Below are 22,617 nucleotides of genomic sequence, written 5' to 3'. Positions count from 1 at the left end.
GGAGCACGAGTGGAGCTGAGGCAGGTGGAAGAAGGAAGCTTCAATAGCCTGTCACTCAAGGTGGTCACGTCCAAAACTTCTGTGTAAATTAAAGTCCAAATATAATGAAGTCTGAAGGTTACATGTCTGACTCCTGAAGACTGCAGCTTGGCTATTGTTACAACACTGATGAACATACAGCATAACCTTAGACGGTAAAGTAATACAGCCAGCTATTACATAAACTCTGATAGCAGTTTGCTTGAGCAAACAAAGAAGCTTAGCTTAGCCAGGCAGCCATAATCTACATAATGTTAGCTCATAAAGTATTTGGCAAAGAACAAGTTTATCAACCAGAGTTTGAATGAACCTCTTGGCTGCACAGTCTCCTAGTAATTCCCTTAATTGGCGAATACCAGCAACAAGCCACCATTGGACAGCTACCAAAAGACGGTCCTTAATCACATTTAGTTAGCTCCAAAGTGAAATTGTCATTAAGTGACAGCAGATACTGTGTGTGAGGGAGGCTCTCATGGTAATGTTAGACTTAATTGCTCATTTAAGATTGAATCCAGAGTGCCTTTGCAGGTCTGTGAGTAATTACTGTGTGGGAGAGGCTCTGTAGAATCTTTAATGGCGCATCACAACATATTGTGCACGCTGTTATTCAAACTCGTAATATTCTTGCAGCTTGTTCCTGTTCTAATATGTGTTCTGAAGCCGTTTTAATGGAGTATTTAATCACTGCTATTACATTAAAACACAAGCAACCGTTACTGCTGAGCCGACTGTGTGGCTGTGGGTTGAGTGTATGTTTACTCGATTATTAGTGTTGTACTTCCTGTCCAGACCCAACACTGATTTTTCAGGGTTTAGTCGTTTCCTTCCATCAGAGACGGTAATGTAATCTAATCTCTCAGGTAGTTTATGGTTGTGTAAATCTAGTTCCTCTCATTTTCATTCATTTTTACAATAAGCGTCGCTTATTTGTTGCACAGTGCCGTTCTCACGGTTTCATTTGCAAAGTACGATCTGTGCTGTAAAACAACTGCGAAGGCAGAACAAAGAGAAAGTGTGCGGCGCCTTCAGGCTCTGTGTGTTTGTTCACAATACAAAGGATAGAAAACATCAGAAACTGCTTCCATGTAGGGAGATAAAATATACAGTCAACAGCAGAAACTGCAGGAATATCACAGAAAAGTTGACTTTATGTTACGAAGGGTCTATACTGTGTGTTTCTGTGAGGTCAAACCAGTTAGGAAAGCCTCAGTTGGAGCAGCCTCAGTCCACAAAATATACACATTGACACATTGAAGGGGGCATGTTTTTGTTTACTTGAAAGAGTGTTTGTATGTCTGTGGATGGTATATACTGAAGTAACTTCATCAGACATTACATACATAAGTTTTAACACCAACAATGACTACTGCAAAGACACATGAAACAGCACACAGATGCATGCACGCACACACACACACACACACCACACACACACACACGTATGCACACACATGGACACATACACACGTGTACAAACACATGCACACACACTTAAAACAGCCTACTGAACACAATCCAAAACACATCCACAAAACACAAGGATTTTATGCATAGGAATATAATGGGTTAATGGCTGATTTTAGTGGTGAACAGTAGAAAATGACAAATTTAACTATTTTTTTCAAAAATGAAACCCTTACATCAAGAAATGCATGGTTATATGTTGTTATAGTTATGATATTAAAAAATGTAGTACTATAATAGGAGTTAATGGGACCTAAGTGGAAAATACCATTTTAAACTGCTGCTACACAAACACATATTTTGGCTAATCTTTGACCTATCCATGACAGATATAAATATAACGCCTCAGCCACCTAACTTTTGTTTTGTGGAAAATAACTCATTTTTTGTGTTTTCTTCATAAAAAAATTACTGTGACATCAAGTAATCAAACTGGCATTTAAAGGGTTAAATTCCTCAAAATGATTTAATGTTTGGTAGTTTTGAGCAGGGCTGAAGTTGTTTAACATATTTATGCAGAAAAAAGTAAGAAAAAATATTAATCTGTTAATTTCTTATAGCAGTTTTTTGGAAGTGGACTTTTTTGTCCCCTAATGACACAAAAGGGTAGTAAATTAAAGTGACGCCTGAGGGTTAAATATGACCTGAAAGCTTCTGTATCTTTTTTAGTTTGGATCTTTTTGCTTGTATTGGTGTTTGCTTGTATCCCCAGCAGCACCTCCAGAGCTCAGGGGATGACCAAGTGATCCTCTGAGGACCAGCAGCATCCATTTTTATTAATCACCCCATGCTGCTGCTATGGCCTTTACAACATCACAGCAGCCATTTATGAGGCACTCCTGTGGGCCATCGCAGAGCCGTCCTGCTCCCTTTATAGCCGCCCGCAGAGACCGTAGATCCCTTCATCCTCCCTTCAAGCCTTTTCACAAACACTCCTATTGACCGTGGAGGTGTCAGTCTGCCCATGGGGGGGGGGGGTGCTTAAATCCACAGCACACAAAGATCCATCAATTTTAGTAATGAATAATAATCATTAAGATGTCCTTTATGAAAGAAACAGGCCAATCATGCAGCCCAGCCCGAGGACTCCCAGCTTTTCTTTAACATTTCTTTTTACTAATTGGACATTTTAAAGTGGTTATTGAGCAGCGTGAGTCTGTCTGCTTGTCTTGCACACATGGCCATCATAATGAGTAACAAACTTGTGGCTGCGCTGCAATAAGGGTCTGTGTGGAACATCACAGAGAAATGAACTATTATGCTTCCAGTAAAATTAATTACTGCCTGTTATTGCAAGTGCACATGGCTTCCTCCTCCTCCTCCTCCTCCTCCTCCTCCCACAAGACTGACACTTCTATCGGCTTAAGGGGAAGTTGCAAAAACAATAATGTTATGTAATTGTTCTTTTAGCAAGCTTACAAAGCTCAGCCAGAGGAACAAGTCACAGCTGTGAGGTTTGAACCACCTCGGTTTTCTGATGCAAATGCATAGATTTGGAAAGAGAGAGGTTCAGCTTAACACAACCTCGCTTCCTTCTCTCTCTAACATTTGCTAAAGTTGCTTTTTGCCTCTTATATATAGTGCACGGTGCCACACCATCCACTGTGTGTGGAGGAAAGCCCATAGGAGGCACACCCCTGATGCTGCAACATGCTCTTTGAACAAAGCAAACAAACAGGCACATTATGATGGTGGTGGAACCATTAAGATGGTGGAATAAGACTTTCACAATCTCTGTGAAAGGCTCTCATTTCCTGTTTAATGTTCAAGCTGACAGGGTGATGAGTAGTCTCAGACACTGTAGGTATCTCAGCTTTTCTGAGCCTTTTAATGACTTTTATTATATAGTTAATACACCTCTTTTCCTGAAACTGTAACTACAGCTGAAATATTTATTTCATTTTTTCATTATTTTTAAGCAGATATGAAATATTTGGCTTTTATTTGCCACACTAAGCACATCAACTGTTTTCTTGACTTGATATTTTAATCAGAGGTTTCCACACAAATCTGTGACTTTTTACAAACCAAATGATACACTGACTGTAGCTCCTGTTACAGGGGTGTGGTAGTGGCATAACTTATTTCTCCAACAAAGCCACTCAAAGAGAGAGCCAGGTCGTGGTTTTGCAGTTTTAATTGTTAGATGCTGTACATCCATAACATCTCCATTAGGGCACATTCAAGCTTCTTCTTGAATTCCTCTTATAAGCCAATATTTTACAGTCCACAGATGACACTTCCTAACTAATAACAGAACAGTAACATATCTTACAATAACGGTCAAAAACCTTTTTTTGCTCCAACCTAGCACTGCTGCTAATCCACCTTTTTACTCGTATAACGGCTGTTCTAAGAGTCAGTGCGCATGTGCAGTGCGTCATTCAGGTGCTACACAAAAAAATGGGAAAGTAAGCAATACTATCATCACACCCAAATATTAACATAAATAACATTCTATAAGCATGCAACAAACATTTAAGAACCTGAACCCTGTGTTGGCTCCTACAGGTGTGTTTTATATTACATGTGTTGCTCCAGTTCTTTGGGAATGGAAATCAACTGCTCTCCATGAGAACGGCTGGATGGAGGACGGAGAGGGAAAAAAAAAAATCCAAAACAGTTGGGTTTATGCAGACAGATGGAGATGTCTGATAGTCTGCAGCTCCACATGCTTAGAAACACAGAGCAGAACAGAATTAACCAAAGGCAAACAAACTCTGGACCGATGCCCTCATTGAGTTCTTTCTTAAGAAGCTTGATATGTTATTTTTAAACCGTTTCTTATCTCTTACCACCAACCAAACATCAAACCTCAAATGAAAACAGCCATGTTTTGCACGTTTATCAGGATCATCTAGATGTTATTTCCTCAGGAAGCTGCTTGAAATGCTGCCATCAATTTATATATCTGCCTTTTGTTGTGCATTTAGCAGAACACAGAACACATCAGTTGTCATGTTTGTCAGTGATAAACCCACTTCATTGAACGTTTTATCCTCTTTCAGCACATTGATTTGATTTTCTGGACCATAGTTTAACAAAGCTCACAAAACGCTTTGCAACTAATGAGCTACACATATAAATGGTGCTGGTAAATTAGTTTTTTTTAATGATTAAATGAAACACTGACTGATAATCGCCATAGCAACAAGACTAATGCGGGATTGCTGTTAACACATAGCGATGATGTGCAGGATTGTTCGGTCAGTTATATTACATTTTATAACTGGGTCCTCTGTGTTTGATCTCCAGATGAAAAGCTGCCATCGCAGTTATGAAAAAAAAGGCTGCATGTGCGATCGCATTTGTCGTTACAGGCATCACAGAAAAAAAGAACCCAATTTTCAGATACTTTCCCTCCCAGCATCTACAGCCTCATTCTCTTCTGTTTATCAAATATAACAAGTAATATTACAAAGAAAATCTGTGTGTGTGTGTGTCATGTTGTGCTCTCACCTTCTTCAGGGAGACCACAGTATCATCCTGTCTGACTCATAATCCTGTCTGTATCCAAACTGCTTCTTTCCTTTCAATTCAGGAGGTGGATCTGCTTCAAGATTCACAAATGTCTATAGTATATATAAGGTGTACACACTTTATATTTTTTTTCATAATTGCAGCTTTAACATTGTGCCCTGCCTGCATTGGATTTAAAATGAGTTTGACCCCAGCTGCTTCCTCAGGGTCAGCTTATGACCATCAAATACAAAATGAATACTCATCCGAGCGGCACGGGGTCGTCTGTAATAGTTCACACGTCCTGTCCCTCTCCACAGATCTGCACTCCTGACCTGGTGGTGTTCCTGGCCTGCACTAACCACCGTTTGAAGGAGAGGCTGCAGAAGCGAGCCGAGCAGCAGGGACGACCCGACGACAACCCCAAGGCCATCGACCGCCGTCTGACCAACTTCAAACAAAACACCATTCCTCTGGTGAAATACTTCCAGGAGAGGGGCCTTATTGTTACGGTAAGGCTGATTGAAAAAGGTGTGTGTATGATTTCTTGTAATTATGATGGCTAACAGGACGCAGGGCGCCCAGTATGAAGCGGAAAGTTGAACGGACGTTTACAGCTTCCTGCTTTCCTGCTTTATGTGAGATACAACAGAAGGCAGGGTTTTCACTTTTCTTCTGATAATTGGGAGTCATACTGTTAACAAACATATGTGACACAGTATTGAAAGTAATACTCAGCAAGCAAACTGATGAGAGTAACAGTGAGTCAGCTGCAGAGCTGGTTGTGTGAGGACTAAAAATAGACTGCATATATATGTAAATCTAATTACAACCAAACAAACTGAGTGACAGTAATTGGATGATGTACCTCCACTTTTCATCAACCTCTAAAAAAGTAATACAGATATGAGCAGCAGCAGCAGTGTAGGGATGTGTTTTAAAGTTTTAGTCAATGCAGAAAACTGAAAATGAAAAACAGAGCAGGGATGGTGCAGAGGTTTGTTTTGTCCACCAGTCATCAGATGTCTGAGCTGCTTCATCCACCACTATCCACTGAGACCAAACTCTACTAAATAAAACACACAAAAAGGTGAATAAATTGAAAGATTAATGCTGCCTGAGAGTTTGGAGTCCAAGAGTTTAGAATAGAAATACTTGATTATTCCCAAGCTGGGAAATTTCGCTATTGCAGCAGCAATACTAAACATATAAATCTAATGGTAAAAATAAACAGCATAAATATTATTCACAGAAAAAATAGAAATATAAAATATAGGTACAAAAACAAAAGTGTGCAATTTGAAAGTTACACCTTGTGCAAACTCTGTCAGTCACAGCAATCAGTGTTATCTATGGCACAGAGATGAGGTATTACACAGACTGAAGTCAGTCACCTTCTCTCTGCTCTGGTCCACATTAAGCAGCACATGATTCCCTCCAGCCCACTCCACAAATCTGTCCACCTTCCTCTGCCCCCTGTCCACCACTTATACACCCCACAACTGCAGAGTCATCAGAAAACCTCTGTAAGTGACTGAGTTGTATAAGGTGAACACAACTCATCAGACAAGACACTACCCAGACTAAAGCACTGTGGTAGGTACTGGAGGTGATCAGTGATGCAGGAGACAGTGGACCTGCCAGCACCCATCAGCTGCAGCTTCTCACCCAGTAATGAAGGCTGGATGAAAATGTATTACCAGGAGTGGGGTTCGAACCCACGCGGACTATTGTCCATTGGATCTTAAGTCCAACGCCTTAACCACTCGGCCATCCTGGTGATGAAAGAGCAGACTTGGACGACAACCCCGAAAGACATTATAGAATGATTGTCAATCATTAATCAATGAAATGAGCCCACAATAAGTATTTACATGGTAGCTTGTTGTGCAGTTATGATACCATAAAACTCAATAAATCAGCCTGAGGGGAGGATTAATGTCTGTACTAACACCATCCAGTATCTGTGGAGACATTTCACTCACCTCACACCGATCTATTGAAAACGTCTTAGAAGTAAAGCCAAGGATATAAACCTCAGTGGGCCACAACAAGAAGTGTATCCAGAAATATTTGTTACCGTTCTTAACACACACACTAAGTCAAGAAAGTTTCCAAACTACATCGTTTATCTTGTTGTTTGTTTTGAGGAGACGTTCAGACTGTTGTTCTCTGTTAACGGGAGACCTCTGGGATCTTCATTAGATCGTGTGGTTTGGTGCACAGGGAGCATCGAGTTACCCACTGTATGTGTGAGTGGAGTGCTAATAGAGATATTGGCTCCCTCAACCAACAGCCCACACTCTTCTAGTGGGAGTCTTATTGATCTGTCTGAGTCTCAGCTCGCGCAGGCTCGTCTTCCTCGCAGCAAAGGGAATACTGAATAACTCCTCTACTGTATATCTGTGAGATAGACGCTCTGTTTGCATCGGTTTTAGACGGTTGTCTCAGGACATCTTAAAATCAGTGCATTAATCTCCAGTGGATCTCACTTCAACATAAAAAAGATTACCATCAGATGCCCTCCAGAAGTCTGCAGCATGTGCCCACAGAAAACAGCACATCTGAGACAACAATTGATGATGAGGATTTGAGATGCAATCTGGAATCTCCTCCTGTGTGTTATGATTTATTTCCCATTTTTCTTTTATATTATATACTTTATGTTCTGGTTATTGCCCTCTTGTTTCTTCAGTTCTCAAGTCTCATATCTGTCTGCTGTTGTTTTCCCCACACCCATTCTATCATCCAGTAAATTTCCCTCCGGCTTATTGTGTTCAGGTTTCTAAAAGGCTATACCAGCCTGCAATGAGCCTGCTTGTCAGAGAGCTACCGGTTTCACTGGCAATTTTTTTTTTACCTGCATTTCCTTAAGAGAAGATTTTAGTATTCATGAAAACTCCAACGGCTTCTTTGCAATACTCCTGTGTGCATTACGTTGTTCAGAAGGAGCCTCAGTGAAAAGTGCCAATGTGACTCAGCAGGTACATTTAATGCATCACATCCTCACACATTAATGGACTGCTTCAAACAGATGGTCATGGTTCTGTCACAGAGCCAGGATGACACCAGTGGTCCTGGGGATGGTGTACACGCATCGGCCCCCCGTGGCCATGGAGTTGATGTGTGTAGGTGGAGGTGTTGGGTGATGCAGGTGTGTGGGCAGGCAGCGGTTTAGGGAGTGCTTGATTAGCTCTTACTTTAAATATCAGACATATTCATGTGTTTAAAGGTGTGAAGCCAAAATCAGGGTTGTAATTAAAATACAAATAATTCAGCAGCCACATTTTAAGAAAAACTTTTTTCTAGTTGTCTTATCCATTACTTGACAATGTAAGTGCGAGACACAGGAGTCGGGTGGAGGTTTGGATGGAGGGTTGTGTTAGTAAAACATTGAAATGTTCAGTTTTTTCTTTCATTTCTGAACCAATGCCTCCACTGTAAGGCCAAATGGGACACTTCTGTCATTGGATTTAAAGTTAATAACTGCCGATCAGATTTAATCCTCTCTGATCTATGCTACATCCGCTTCGGTGTGTGCAGACAGGAAGTGAAGGGTTTTAAACTGAAAGCCTCAGACGTTATTTCTGGCATTTGGCAGTGGTCCTAAATAAACCTGTAGTCAGTGATTTAGGAACGTTGCTCTAGTGGAGACTATAACATAAACACAAACTGCTATAAAAGTACAGTGAACAGCGTGTTTATGGATGTTTGCTCTAAATGTTTGTTCTGTATAGTAGTTTATGGCGGCGGTAACACGTCAGCTGTAAACTTTTAAACCGAGGCCCTCCGTAGGTGCACCGCCCTTAAGCAATCTGACATGTTATGTTTTGGTGAAAACACCTCGGCTATAACCAATTTCCTGTTCTCATACCTGTGAATGAAAGAAGTCTGCCATCATTCCACCTGAGCGATTTGAACATTTTGAGGTTATCGGTGGCCTGTCCCTCCTGTGAATTGCTGTCGCCACTTTCTTTGTGGAGTCGCAGTCATGGTGAATTTCGCTCTCTCTCTCTCTCTTTCTCTGTCCAGCTTGTCAAATCGTCCTTCCAATCACACACGCTTGAAGCCTCACAGGGCCGGCAGAGTCTGAAGCACCCTTAAAAGTAAAAAAACAACAACTACTCGATGTCTAGACTGAACATACTGGTTTGGTTCTTGTTCTTTAACAAGCTCTGCCAGGTCTCTGTATTTACAGATATGGAAAGTTTTGTGAGGAGGGACAGAGTTAGTTTCAGCTCTTTGTGTTGCTGCCTGATCACCATAGTGTCATTTTCAGACTCTCTGTATGATGCTACCACATCCAACAGTTAGTATTACCTGTGGTGTACCACAGGGTTCAATTGGTTATTATTAAAATTGGTACCATATCTAATGAATAAAGGGGCAGTATACCCCCATCATATCAAGTTTAAGATCACTAAAATACTCAAGTTGTTACTGTTGACTTTCACTTTGCATGTTGTCTTGTGACGATCTGACGATTATACTACTATGGAGACATACTGTGCTTTAGCATTGTTGGTTCCCAATCTGGCATTCATGTCATCACTTATCTGAAGCATGTACTGCTGGGGTGCTTGGACCTATTTGTACCATTTGTACCAGTGTCCTCCTCCTCAGCTTCAGATAGTGAGTTTGCAAAACTTAAGAGTTGAGGAGCACTCTGATCAGCCTCTCACATACTGGTTCCCACTCCAGCAGGGTTTTGTCTTTCTCCTTAGAGATAATAATGGCTGCTCCATGTGTGTGGGTGCTCTCATGGCCTGATTGGAGAATGACAGTGACTTTTACTCATCCCCATGTGTGGATGTCCAGGTGGTATCTCTTAATTTCATTGAGGACATGTGTTGTCTTGGAAGTCTCGTACATGGTCAGACATTCCATGCTCTATCTTTGGTCTTTGGCCTAAGCAGTCTCTCCCCAAAAGAACAATTGCTGTGATTCATTTCTCCACAATGTCAGTGCTAAACTGCGATGACTGAATTATCAACACACACGTCTACGAGTCTATTAATTCCAGATGTGATTTAACTGGTCCTCATTCTGTCAGTGTGGGAGCGCTTCCAGTGACGTACAGTTACTCAGCGTTTCTTGTGGACTCAAACACGACATTTTGATTTGATTTAAATTCAGGATGACTGTTTATAGTAGGAGGATGACTTCAACAAACACACACACACACACCTTCACATTAAAGTCCATAAACAGGAACTGCAGTGGGGAGAAATAATTTGTTTGTTGGGGGCCTTGATTGAAGCTGGCCTGTCATTCTAGGAAAATGGAGAGATCCAATTAACTTTTCCCTGAGTGAGTCCAGCCGCCTTCCCACATGCTGCTCGATGCCACGCAAATATAAACAAACAACAAACACCTCACTCCATCTTCCTGGGTCTCTCCAGGGATGCTTGCCAAGTATTCTTTCAATTTTCCTAAAATATACAGGAGATCAAGGGGAGAAGGGTACAGCAGGATTCAGCAGATCTCTTGCTTTGAAGACACACACTTTATTACACTCTTTAAAGTTCAGTCTTCAGGTCTGTTTATATATAAATTCAAAAATATTTTTAACCATTATATAAATATCTTCTTCTGTCAGACTTTGAGCTTTACATGCAGTGAGAATCTTTTTTTTTTAGCTCACGCTTCTGAAGGACTTGACATGAATGTGTTCAGATGATCAAACAGATTGCACTGAATGCACAAAAAGCGCTTCAGAGTCCAGAAGGAGCTGCCACTTTAAGCTGCCTCAAAGCTTTAAGACTCCAATTCATCTGTTTCCGTTAATCCAGTCTCTCCCTCTGAGATCTCTCAGATAATGGTTGCAGCCTTTTACTTCACTTCACCCAGTCTTTATTTAAAGGTTGTGCATGTTCGCTTCATTAAGGTAAAACAGCGCAAGACATTCCTGACAAAAGCATCCATCTTCTGGCAGTTGAAGACATGATGGCTAGTCACTGTCATAAGACGGCTTCTTTATGGTGGGAGGATGTATGTTCTACATTTAGTAATATGCCACATAAATAAACATTCTCACCCCAAGAGCCAAACCTGGCAAAAACAATCAATAAAAACAACTTGTGCTCAAGATGCATGCTGGCATCTCAGCCTTGACTAAGGTATTGTAAATAGTCCTTGTTTGACCCACACATGAACTAAGAATGAATAGTAAAAGCATGTGACCTGACTAGGTGTGATACTGATACACTGATAGGTGTCACCAGGTGGTTCTAAGGTGATCACCCTCTACCTGGGAGGAGGCCTTTTTTGTGTAAAACGAGTTAAATCCAGCCCTCTCCCTGAGAGTCTCGCAGATTCTTGTAAGTACAAATGGATTATAAGGAGCCTATGTGCTGGTGTCAGAGCACATTTTAGATTATAGAGACACTGAAGTGTGAAAGCAGCCACTTCTTCTGTAGTGCAGATAGTTATGGAGAGTTCTGAGTCCCCTTGATGGGTTTTTTTGAATGCAGAACTCTCCGGGGAATCCTCAGTCTGCTCCCCCTCTGCTCATCCTCTGCAGGAGGACTCTCCCACGCAGCAGACTCCAGACTCTCTGCATCTTTTTTTAGGTCGTTACCACGGTAACCTGTGGAAGAGGTTGTGGGCTGCCCTTACCTATACTCCCACCCCTTACATTCATGTATTCCTCTGTTTAGTTTGGAGTAAGGCCGCCCTGCTGAGAGATACACACCTGGAGCCTTTGTAGTTATCTCTGTATGCACAACACCATCTTCGGCCTTTCAGCTGTTCTGCCCTCATCTGAGCTGAGTGACAGCCAAAGAGCAGATTAGGAAGGAGGAGGAGGAGAAGTCTGGATCAATCAACTTCCAGTTCACTCACAAACCAAATTCTTCACGGTCCATTTGCAGTACTGTACGTGCAGAGGAAGTCAGATGGCCTCTGAATAGACAGAGACCTGACAGAGACCAACAGACACAGAAGGAAAGCTAATTAATCTAGAGCTATTAAGGCTTCCGGCGTGCACTGAATATAAAATGACCCCAGAGTGCAGCTCACAGCATCACAGCTCATTTCTAATGTTTGATCCCATAATGAGTGTCATTCCTGATGTCACAGTGGATGAACAGACTGAGCGTGGGCAAATGTGTTTGTGTTTCAGGTTCAAGTCATGACCTCTTGTTTTTTTTTTATTATTATTATTATTCCTTTTCAGCTGGATGCTGACCGAGACGAGGAAGAGGTCTTCTGTGACATCAGCATGACTCTGGACAACAAGCTGTTTCCCTCCAAAGAGCCTGCAGCTGGTGAGATGAACATTTATCTTATAAAACACAAGCAGAGACACCTCTAGAGACATTTAACCGTCAAACATATTTAAAAACAATAAGCCAGAGTAAGATTATGTTTCAACAAACTAATGGGTTTTAAATCACACTAAATTACCTTAAATATGCCTAATCCTGTTTATTTTTGGAACCATATTGTTGCTCAGAGCTCTTTGAGAACAACAGGTGACACTGTGTGCTGTTCAAATGACTTAACCCTGCATGCACCAGGCAACCACCAAATGTTTAAGAGCATGGTGAGTTAATATTAGTGTGACTGGTTAGAATCTTGTTTGCACGTCCTTCCCGTGTCTGTGTCGGTTCTCTCAGGGTACTCCGGCTCCCCCGCCCCACATTCCAAAGACGTGCATGTTATTCGGTTTTTCTAATATACGGGTAGCTGTAGGTCTGAGTGTGAGTGGTTGTTTGTCTTTCAACGTTAGCCCTGCGGTAGACTGCTGACCTATCTAGAGTCTGCCCTGCCTGCCTCCCATTGACAACTGGGATAGGCTCCGGCGCCCCCTGTGACCTTGTAGTACAGAACAAAGCAGGTTAGTATGATTTGCTCAGTTCAGCAGAAATTGCTGAAATTATTCAGCCGCTAATTACATCTTAGAAGAAAGGCACATCAGGCAGAAAGGCACATCAGGCACACAGAACCATAAATCAATCAAGCCTTTTGTTGGACTCGGGTACAGCAGCCGTGGAGTTTTAATAAAGAAAATGTGTGTGTTTTGTCACACAGGGCTCGTCCATCTTCATCTGCAATATGTGGCAGCTGTTCTGTTATTTACACCCAGAGGTGTGGAGTGGCTGCCTCCATCCTTTCCCTTTATAGCGGAAAGGCTTTATCAAAGTCAGATGAGGCAGGACGAAGAGTAATATCCACCCACATTTGCAAGATGATGTGGAGGAAGAATGGGTCGAACAAAGAACTTTTCCCTTGAGTTTACGTCCCATCTGAAGCAAAATGTCAATATTTATTTTGACATTTTTTTCCTCTTTCATTTGTGTTTCTTTTTAATGCTAATATTTTTGTATTTTTGTGTCTAGATTGTATTAGAGTACACGGCGGCTACAGACAATGAGTCCTAAATAATAATGGGGGAAGGTTTTGATGGGTGAGGTGATAACAGACAGACAGTGTGTTTAATATTATGATGTTAACCTGTTCATGTCTATATGTGCACACACACACAGAAGAATCAGAGTTTTTCTAACACTGATGAAATATGTTGCAATAGATTTCAGGTCCAAACATACCATAACAGTCAGAGTACTGAGCGTCCTCATCAGCCACACACATGCACGGTGTAGAAAGGCCTCTCCAAAATAGTCACAAGAAGAGAGAACAAACCACAAACATCACCCACCAGCTGCCTGGTTACCACACGTGTTGGCATAGCAACCGGTGAAGCAGTGCTAGTCCATCTTTGTGTGAGAAATACAGCACCAACAAGGTTAGATTGATACCTGTGTTATGTAAAAACCTGCCAATGTGATGTTTACAGAGATGTGATCAGTCTTTCAGCAGGCAGGCGTCTCTGCACTGATTTGACAGATATAAAAACAGCTTTAATTAAAGGGAAAAACATTCACTGAACTGTGCTGGCAAAATGTGCCTGTTTTTTTGGCCATTAATTTTCATCATAACAGAGTGTGGGTGTAAATATGCCCACACGCCACATCGCTCTGTCGCCTTCACATGCATTAGCACTGCTGGTTAAAGAGACGGTAATAAGGAAGAAATTGTTCATGTGTTTTTGTGTGAATATTCTAATTTCAAGAAAGCAAATACGACTTTTGTAAGAAAATACACTAAAATGTTGCCAACCAAAAAGTAACAGTTAAAGGAACAGTTCCACATTTTTCTCCTTTTCACCGGTAAATTTTTTAAATAAGTGAAAAAAACAACTTACATTTAGAATATTATGGACTTTTTGTTGATAAAGGACCAGCTTTATTTGATTTACAGCAGTTCAACTCTAGGTACCATTTCAGCTTTAACAATTTGCTGTATAAAGCTGAACTCTTCTTCAACCCTTTTCAGCCAATTTAGCTCAGATTTGAGCATTTTTAGCAGTGCAGAGCAAATCATTTGCAGCAATCAATCTAGCCTTTTCCTCGGGAAGTGCAGTCCCATCCCTGATTTTACTCATCTTTCTGTTCATTATGCTTCTACCTCTGCTGTGTTTCTGCACCAATTCCCTGCATGTCTGAAACAATAACACTAACAGAATATGTGGCTGTTCAGGTTCAGAGCAAGGCCATCAAAACATTTCATTTAGAGCGTCTGATAGAAGCAAACGTCAGGTGAACAAACAGCATCTGGAAACACTAGAGAAAAGCTGTGGACCGTCAAATCCTTCTGAAAGCATCTTTATAAATAAACTAATAAAACTTTTAGTTTAGACTTCAGCATGTCATGCTGTACCGCTCGGGCACAGCTGCAGCACAGCAGGACGCGGTGTAAAGACAGATACGAAGTGTCGGCTACTAATCAAAGTAACCTTCGTTATAAAAGCCGCTCAAGATTTGGCAAAAAAAAAAAAAAGCTTTTGTAATGTGTGCTTCACAGTCTGGTGCAGATTTGCACTCAGGAGGAGGCTGAGGTTCATGTAAGGAGGTGAGGAGTCACTGTGAGGGGACCATATGGCACCTCGGGGTAAATCCGGAGGACAAAAAAACATGCTTAGATGGAGCATTATTCTGATTAAAACTGGACGCCCGGAACTATATTTCCCTGCTTTAAAGCATCGACACAGACCCAGACATGGGCTCCATATCCACTTTTCTCCTGAATGTGTCCATCACATGCTAAAGGCCAAGCACATAATAGGGCTGAGGCGCACATCCCAAGCAATCATTGACACCACAATAGCCTTGTGTTATATATTTGACAGCTACCCGACCCAGCTCTGAGTCACGGCATGACTTGAAAATACTAAACAGACGCAGATAAAGGACAGCAAACAAACAAACACCTCTGTCTCTGCATACATCATGCAAGAAACTAGCACGTCATTAATCAGTGATGATTACTCACTGCCAGTGAACCAGGTGATTTTTTTCTAATCAGAAGCTCATACTGCTCATAAGATAAAAGGAATAATATAGTAACACTTTTACCTTATGGAGGGCATAATTGCCTGAAAGTGCTTTCCACTATGACTCCGCTTCTGTATTGCAATTATGGAGCGGCACTTTCAGATGCCTTTAAAAGCAGCGAGACGTCTGTCAAGGTGTTCCATTGTATGTTTTGTTCATAATGGAGCCTCACGAAAGGGGTTCATCCTGAGAGCAGTGCAATTTTAAAGTTTACTTTTACAATATGCTTGTGAAAAGATGGACATAAGTACATGACCGGAGAAATCTGAGCTGAGAAGATATGTCAAAAAAAGAAGAAGGAAACACCCAGAATGCTCAGCTTGCTGCCACTAAAAACAGCTGATCACAGCCATTACAATGAGGGTCGAACCAAGAAGCATCATTTCTCAGCCCCAGAGGTTGCACAGTCACCTCAGCTCCACCTTTGCCTGCATTCAGATTAGTTTGGGGTAGTAAAAAACATGTGGGCACTACAAAGTACCCTCCATGATTTAATAGCTCCTAGATCTGCCTTCTTCTTCCCAGCATTGCTTCATATCATTGATGTTTTTGGGCATCCACAGCCCTCCTAAGGCCCCACCACAGCATTCCAGTTGGGTTGAGGTCTGGACTGTGACTAGGGCCATTTAAAAACCTTGATTCTTCTATTCCATATCCATTCTGGTATTTTATGATGATGAGAGTTTGAGCAGCAGCACTAAGCTGTGTTTCAGTTTAGGGGCTGCATCCATCAAGATAAGATAAGATAAGATAAAACTTTATTAATCCCGAAGGAAATTCTTGTGCCAGAGGTATCAAGTTACATTAAATGCAGTAGAGAGTATAAGAGTATAAGTGTCACTATAATCCAAAATAAGAGTACAGTACGCAGTATGAGCACAATATATGATACATGGATACAAATATGGAGATGTAAGGTGCTACGTAAACATAAATATAGACCAGTGGAGGGAATGACAGTGATGCCTGACATGATTATCTAGCGCTTCTCCCTACAGAAAGGGGAGGAGTTATACAGTCTGATGGCCACTGGCAGGAAGGACCTCCTGTGGCGTTCTGTGCTGCTCCTCGGTAGTCTCAGTCTACCGCTGAATGTGCTCCTGTAGGACAGCAGTGTGTCGTGCAGGGGGTGAGACGTGTTGTTACGAATACTGAGGAGTTTCCTCAGTATCCTCCTCTCTGTCACCTCCACCACAGACTCCAGCTCCACTCCCAGTACCGAGCCAGCCTTCCTAATGAGCTTGTTGAGTCTGTCGGCCGTCTTCATCCTGCTGCCCCAGCACACTACAGCGTAGAAGATGACGCTGGAGACCACCGAGTGGTAAAACATCTGCAGCATGGTCTGGCAGACGTTAAAGGATTTGAGTCTCCTCAGTAGATACAGGCGACTCTGTCCCTTCCTGTATATTGCCTCTGCATTTGTGGACCAGTCCAGTTTGTGGTCAATGTGGACACCCAGGTGTCAAAGACTGTTCTTTGGCTGGATGTAATGGGAGGACCCATCATTACTAAAACATTAATGGAAATAGCAAATCCTCCATCAGGCCTAACATTTGGAGTGACCTTTGCAGTCTACAAAGACCACACCTCTATATCAGTCCCTGAACTGAGACGCAGTTGAACGCTTGATGACCTTTTTTTTTTTTAGAGCAGACTTTTTGCCAGTAAATGCACAGAGAGCACTACTCATAAAGAAATCTGGTTCACGATCTGCACCATGTGCACTTCAGCATCCTTTTTTAACTACAGAGAGGGATAGAAGAAGCTGCAGGAAACAAAAAGATTAACTCACATCTAAAAATAGGCCGACAGAACTGAATCCGGCTGTTTAAAATGAAATTGCCTCTTCGTATATCAGCTGCCTTTTGTGCCACAGGAGAGAGGAAGCTGCTGTCCTCCAGCCTCACCGCGCTCTGCTGTTATTATTGCAGCAGCAGCTGAAGTGCTGCTGACGAGTGCTCAGCCTCTGCCACCTGACATCACTGGTCTCAACATGGCCAAACAGAAAGTCTCCGCTGTCATACCTCAGCCGCTTTTCTCCACAGGGATGAAATGCGCTGTGACAGGTTGCTGACTACCAAGTAATGAACTGCTCGGAGCACACTTTGATTTATTTATTTATTTATTGTTCCAGTTCTCTCTGAAGTGTTTTATCATAATGCATTTTAAGATTTCACCTTCCTGTGTTTGAAGTGGCAGCATCCTCACAGACCCACTTCTTTAATCAGAAAACGCTGGCATGCAGGAAGTGTTATTCACGACCCATTTCCACTGAGGGCGGGCAGCAAGATGCTGTGTGTGTGTGACACTGCATCACAGCATCACCAGAGGCAGCTTTCTGACAGCAGGAAGTTCACATTGTGCTCAGGTTCAGGTCTTTGTGGACAGATTTGTGTGGGGGTCAGATTTATCATTAGAAAAACCGCAGAGCTGACAAGTCTGTTACGAGGCGTTTGTGGACAATAGAGGGGAGTCAGTATAAGTCAAGTCCATTTTTATTTATATAGAGCTTTTTACAATCAGAATTGTCTCAAGATGGATTTCCGTGTCAACATTTAGTCCAGCATCACTAGAGGTTGTATGGTCCAGGGATGCTGGACTAAATGTTGACAAGACCTGCACATCATCGTCTGCCGGCTGTTCTGGTGCGGCAACAAATAACATTTTATTTTACTGATATCAATTGACTTGCTCCTTTTAGTTTTTGTATCATAAAAAGAAATGGAATGGAGAATATTATATTATATATTACATCCAACCAACTTCATATCTCATTTCATGCTTGTTGATGATAACCAGGAGAGTATAACATCTTTTTTATAGCTGTTGATTGCCTTTCACAACAGCAATGTTTTCAAAATCAACTCCATCCATCCAGTTATTTATATTATTGGATTTATATTTATGTAAAATCCCCTAAAATGTGTAACATCTTTTTTTTTTTCATTTTTCTTTTAAATCCGAGTTCGGCTGAGAAGACTACAGGTGTGTTGTGGTTGTGTGATCTGTACAGCACACATCATGTGGTTGGAGTTGCTTCCTGTCTGTTTGCGTTCTTTGGCTGTTTATGCAGCTGTAGCATGGACCAGGACGCTCCGAGGCTCCATAATAAACCAGTTCCAAAAAGCCTTCATGATCCACCCCACCGTCGTTACTAAATCGGGCCCAAACACAACCGTTAAATCCTCTAGAGTGTATCCATCCTTGGGCTAATAACTTATCAGTCACCTTTCATGCACTATATGACAGCAGCTCCTTTGAGCCTGTAGCTGCATGACATTTTAATGGTCGCTGTGTGTTTCTCTGTGTGCAGGTCCCAGTGAGCTGGATCTCAGTCTGCTGGGTGAAACCAGCAGCCTGGCAGATGTTGCCTGCAAATACGACGAGGTAGGTTCAAACTCACAGCTTTAATTGCATCACCAGAAACTCTGTTATGAATTATTATGAGACACTTTCATGACAGCTTTATCAGCAGCAGCAGCAGCATCTTTGATCTCGCTCTCCTTTTCTCCCTCTTTCCCCTCATCTCCACACCCTCTGCTTCATCTCCTACTTTCAAAAACATAAATGGCAACCGCAAATTACCTTTTCAAAAATGGCAAACAGTGAACTCATCTTTTCAAAGGCCGGATGATTCAGCGCTGAAATGTCCTGAGATGGTGAATGTTGTTGTGTAATGCTTGGCGAGATGAACCTCATTCCTCCACACAATCCTCTGCTGCAGTCAGTAAAGCGTAACGCTGACCTCTGTCTCATTTTCCATCCACCGAGTGTCTCCAAACAAATTGCCTCTCTCCCTCTTTCTCGTTGCTTCCTTTTTCCGTTTTTTTGTGATTTGTGGAAACAGTATTACGTTTTTTTTCCTAGTTTTCCAACTATAGGTAGCGTGTCAGGTATACAGAGACTCTCTGTCAGCACCTTCAGTCATTCTATGGAATACACACTGCTTGTGATAACAGTCTGTTTATTGCTGGCTGCTCAGTAGTTCGGCCATTTTGCTCAGCAGTAATTCACTTGTAGTTAAGTAGAAAAAAACCTCCCTTCTGTTGCCATCTTTATTTCTGGCTCTGTCCTTCTCCTCTTTATTTATGTCTCTATTTATACCTTTTCTATTTCGACTTGAGCATCAGTGGACTTTAAGCATCGACTAATATAAACTAATGAAATATGAAATACAAGAGGAAAGAACTGCATGTTCCCAGCTGGACTCTACTATAGGCTCTAAGTCTTGTTCTTGTCCCCCTTTAAATAGAAGGACCTAATCTATGCAAATGCAGCCCGTCCTCAACACAAAAATTAAACTAGGAGATGGAAACAACCAAGGTTTGCGTGGATATGCGCCCTCTTGTGATGCACTGTACCAGCACGTACAGTGATATGTTTGGGTTATTTCCGCACTTACCTTGAAGTGTTGGTGTCTATATTGACTAACTTCGATGTAAGAATCGCTGTTTAATGCGTTATATTTAGCAGACATGTTGTTAAACTGGAGAGGTAGCAACTAGGCGCTCTGATGCTATTCAAGTGTGTGCATTACGGAAATAGGATGACGCGACTTCCGGTTCACGGTCGGTCTCTCGCAGGTCAAGTTTGGTAATGGTTCGATGTATTCCCATTCATTTCAGAGGAAGAGAACTCCTGTCGCTGTGATAAAATTCAAAACTGCTTTCACAATCTGTGGCTGGTTTTCAGATGGGTTTATCATGCCTCGCAGTGATGTTCTGTTAATTCCTTTTTCCAGTAGAGCAGAAAATACTTGCTCTCTCTGTTCTTTATATATCCAGGAGTCTATCAACACATGCTCAACTGTTTGGAATTTATTGCAGACTCTGCAAAGACCGTCTTCATGTTTCCCAATCTTTTGAAGATCCCATGCCAAACCACTCTACAAAAGGGTGCAATTTCATGTTGATCCTGTAAAAGATGTGGAAATGGCGGCGAGTTAGAAAATAGGTTTGCTCTGGTCCAGTCACTTCACTGTTTATATGGGCTGTGAATGAGGAAAAGACCGGCACTCTCCCTGAACAGCTGACTTTACAGGCAAAACGGTTTGGTTCTCAGTTTTAAGAGTGGCACCAAGTTCAGGTTTGAACTTGTTACTAGCAAAAGTGATGAAGCGTATAGCAGACAGGAAGCAATGTGGTGAAAGAGTCTTCTTTAGCCCAAACTATTCCATTCACTGTTTTACTCTGCATTTTACCTCAATTTGATTTTAAATGAATGAAATGAAAAAAGTCACATTTTTGGACCCTGCATGTGTCTTTATGGATTTTAAAAAGAATTGTATTCACCCTTTACAATAACAAAAAAACAAAAAACAAATGCATCCAAATACAGAGAGACATCCATAAATAAAATCATCTCTGGAGTGTAACGACCTGAGGCTGGGGAGGAGGTTCAACATTCTGCACACCAATAAAACCCAGACTTAAATCCCACAGATAATCTGCTGAGAAGACAGAAGTTCACAAAGGATTCCGATCCAATCTGACAGAGCTTGATAGTATCTGTCAGTAGCAATAAAGTGTCCAAGTCCAGGTGTGCAAAGCACAAAGAAACATAAGAACTCAAAGCTCTACCAGCTGCAAGTGTAAAGTAATGAGAGATTTATAATGAATTTGTTCTTTTCATTTTTATTATAGGTTATAGATTGCTGGGTTTATCATATAAAAAACTGGGAAGTAGCTGCAAAGTGAATGAAAACCTGAGCATAAAGAAAGCTGAAGGAAAATGACGTGAAAGGTTACGAGTGTAAACGCAGACAAAAACCGCAGACGACAAATATATAAGCGGGATGTCCTTCAGAAACACATCTGAAAGACGCCTGAGAGCCGCTGCAAAATGAACATGGAGGAGAAGTCTTAGAAGAACCTACTTTGTCAAGACAATCATGGAAACTTCTGAGGATGATTAAGTGCTACAAACCAGGGCCACTCAGAAAACCTCCTTCACCCTACTTTACCCCCGCTAAGACTGTTACACACAGAGAATCTGCAAGACAATTCTACCTGTTGAAGTCTGTTGCCTGTGGCGTTTGTTCTCCATCAGCCCTTTTTACAAAATGAATTACATCGCTGTCGGGTTTTGTTGCTACCTGACACAACATCCTGCAGGGTGTCGCTCCGGGGCGTCACAGCCGGCTGTGATTTCCTAATAGAACACTCTTTGTAATGCCAGATAAAGGTGAACTTTAAATGAGGCTGATCGATAATTATCGAGTGATGTCACTTATTTGTCGATATTCAAACACATTCACAATCGGGATAAAGGCACAGAAGCAAAAGCCGACCCTGTTCAACCCCCTGTTCAACCCTTTCTGAGAAGTGGAACCAAGGCGCCTTGTCAACCTGCATTTGTGGCCTCAGATATGAGATGGATTTGAATGCTGTTAGCGTGCTTATCCAGAGACAGTGGCAGAGGGAGGAGGCAGCAAGTCAGAGCGGCTATTTCGGAGTCTTTGGTGTCAAATCTAATGGACATTTTTCCTCCAATTATCTCTTAGTGTCTGCCACCAATGCATTATTCATGATAAAAGAACGTGCACAGCTGTGCGTTTCTGAGTAATATTTGAAAGTGCATCTTCATAATTCACATTAGTCAACAAGTCTTGGTGTCTCAGACACATTAATTCATAAATGGTGTTAGTAAGAGCCTCTAAAGTACAACTGGCAGTGCCAAATGCCTCTTGGTTGGATTTAAGAAGGAAGAGACTTCTATAACACATATTCTCCCAGCTGCAATAAGCTTCTCCATCCACCTGACATGCCGGGTGATGTATTACCAGGAGCCACAGGATCCTTGGAAACGGCAAGCACTCTTCAAGTCTTTACCCAAACAGATCACCTCTTGCCATCGTCACACCTAAACCACACCTCTAGCTGCTGGTAGGTGGGCCACCGTCAAATAGCATGATCTAAACCTTTACAACACAATCTGCATGTAGTGAACTAGCCTTTTGTCTAACTGTCAATTTTCTGTAGAGATACATCCAGCATTTGTACCAGGAAGTAAACATGTTGGACATTTTATTATAGAGATCAATTTGTGGACCTGCTGCCTTCATGTTTTGCTGCTCATTCAGAAGTTTATTGAATGAGGGGTGAAACATCTTCAAGAAAACTCAACCAAGTCTAAATAAAGAATCCACAATAGGCACATAGGGCACAAAGGGCACATAAATACTTAAACACTAGTTATTTCTTTTGCCTTTGACCTTTAGGCTGTTAACATCCACAGGCGGAGCTTTAGCCTGGCAGAT

General features: G+C 41.8%; 1 protein-coding gene and 1 non-coding gene across 2 annotated transcripts in view; one reads left to right on the top strand and one right to left on the bottom strand.

Annotated features, from left to right (window-relative positions):
* Positions 1-22,617, top strand: part of ak5 (adenylate kinase 5) — a 57,956-nt gene that overhangs the window by 15,814 nt on the left and 19,525 nt on the right. The window contains exons 6-8 of the mRNA XM_028428396.1: positions 5,283-5,474; positions 12,140-12,230; positions 18,673-18,746. Coding sequence (XP_028284197.1) covers positions 5,283-5,474; positions 12,140-12,230; positions 18,673-18,746 — 357 coding nt within the window. The remainder of the gene's footprint in view (positions 1-5,282; positions 5,475-12,139; positions 12,231-18,672; positions 18,747-22,617) is intronic.
* On the bottom strand, positions 6,660-6,742 carry trnal-uaa (transfer RNA leucine (anticodon UAA)). Its single transcript has one exon. It is a non-coding gene; the product is annotated as a tRNA-Leu (tRNA).

The sequence above is a fragment of the Parambassis ranga genome, chromosome 17, assembly GCF_900634625.1.
Source record: "Parambassis ranga chromosome 17, fParRan2.1, whole genome shotgun sequence".
Taxonomy (NCBI): domain Eukaryota; kingdom Metazoa; phylum Chordata; class Actinopteri; family Ambassidae; genus Parambassis; species Parambassis ranga.
Note: the sequence above shows the minus strand (reverse complement) of the source record. Positions and strands in the feature narration are given on the sequence as shown.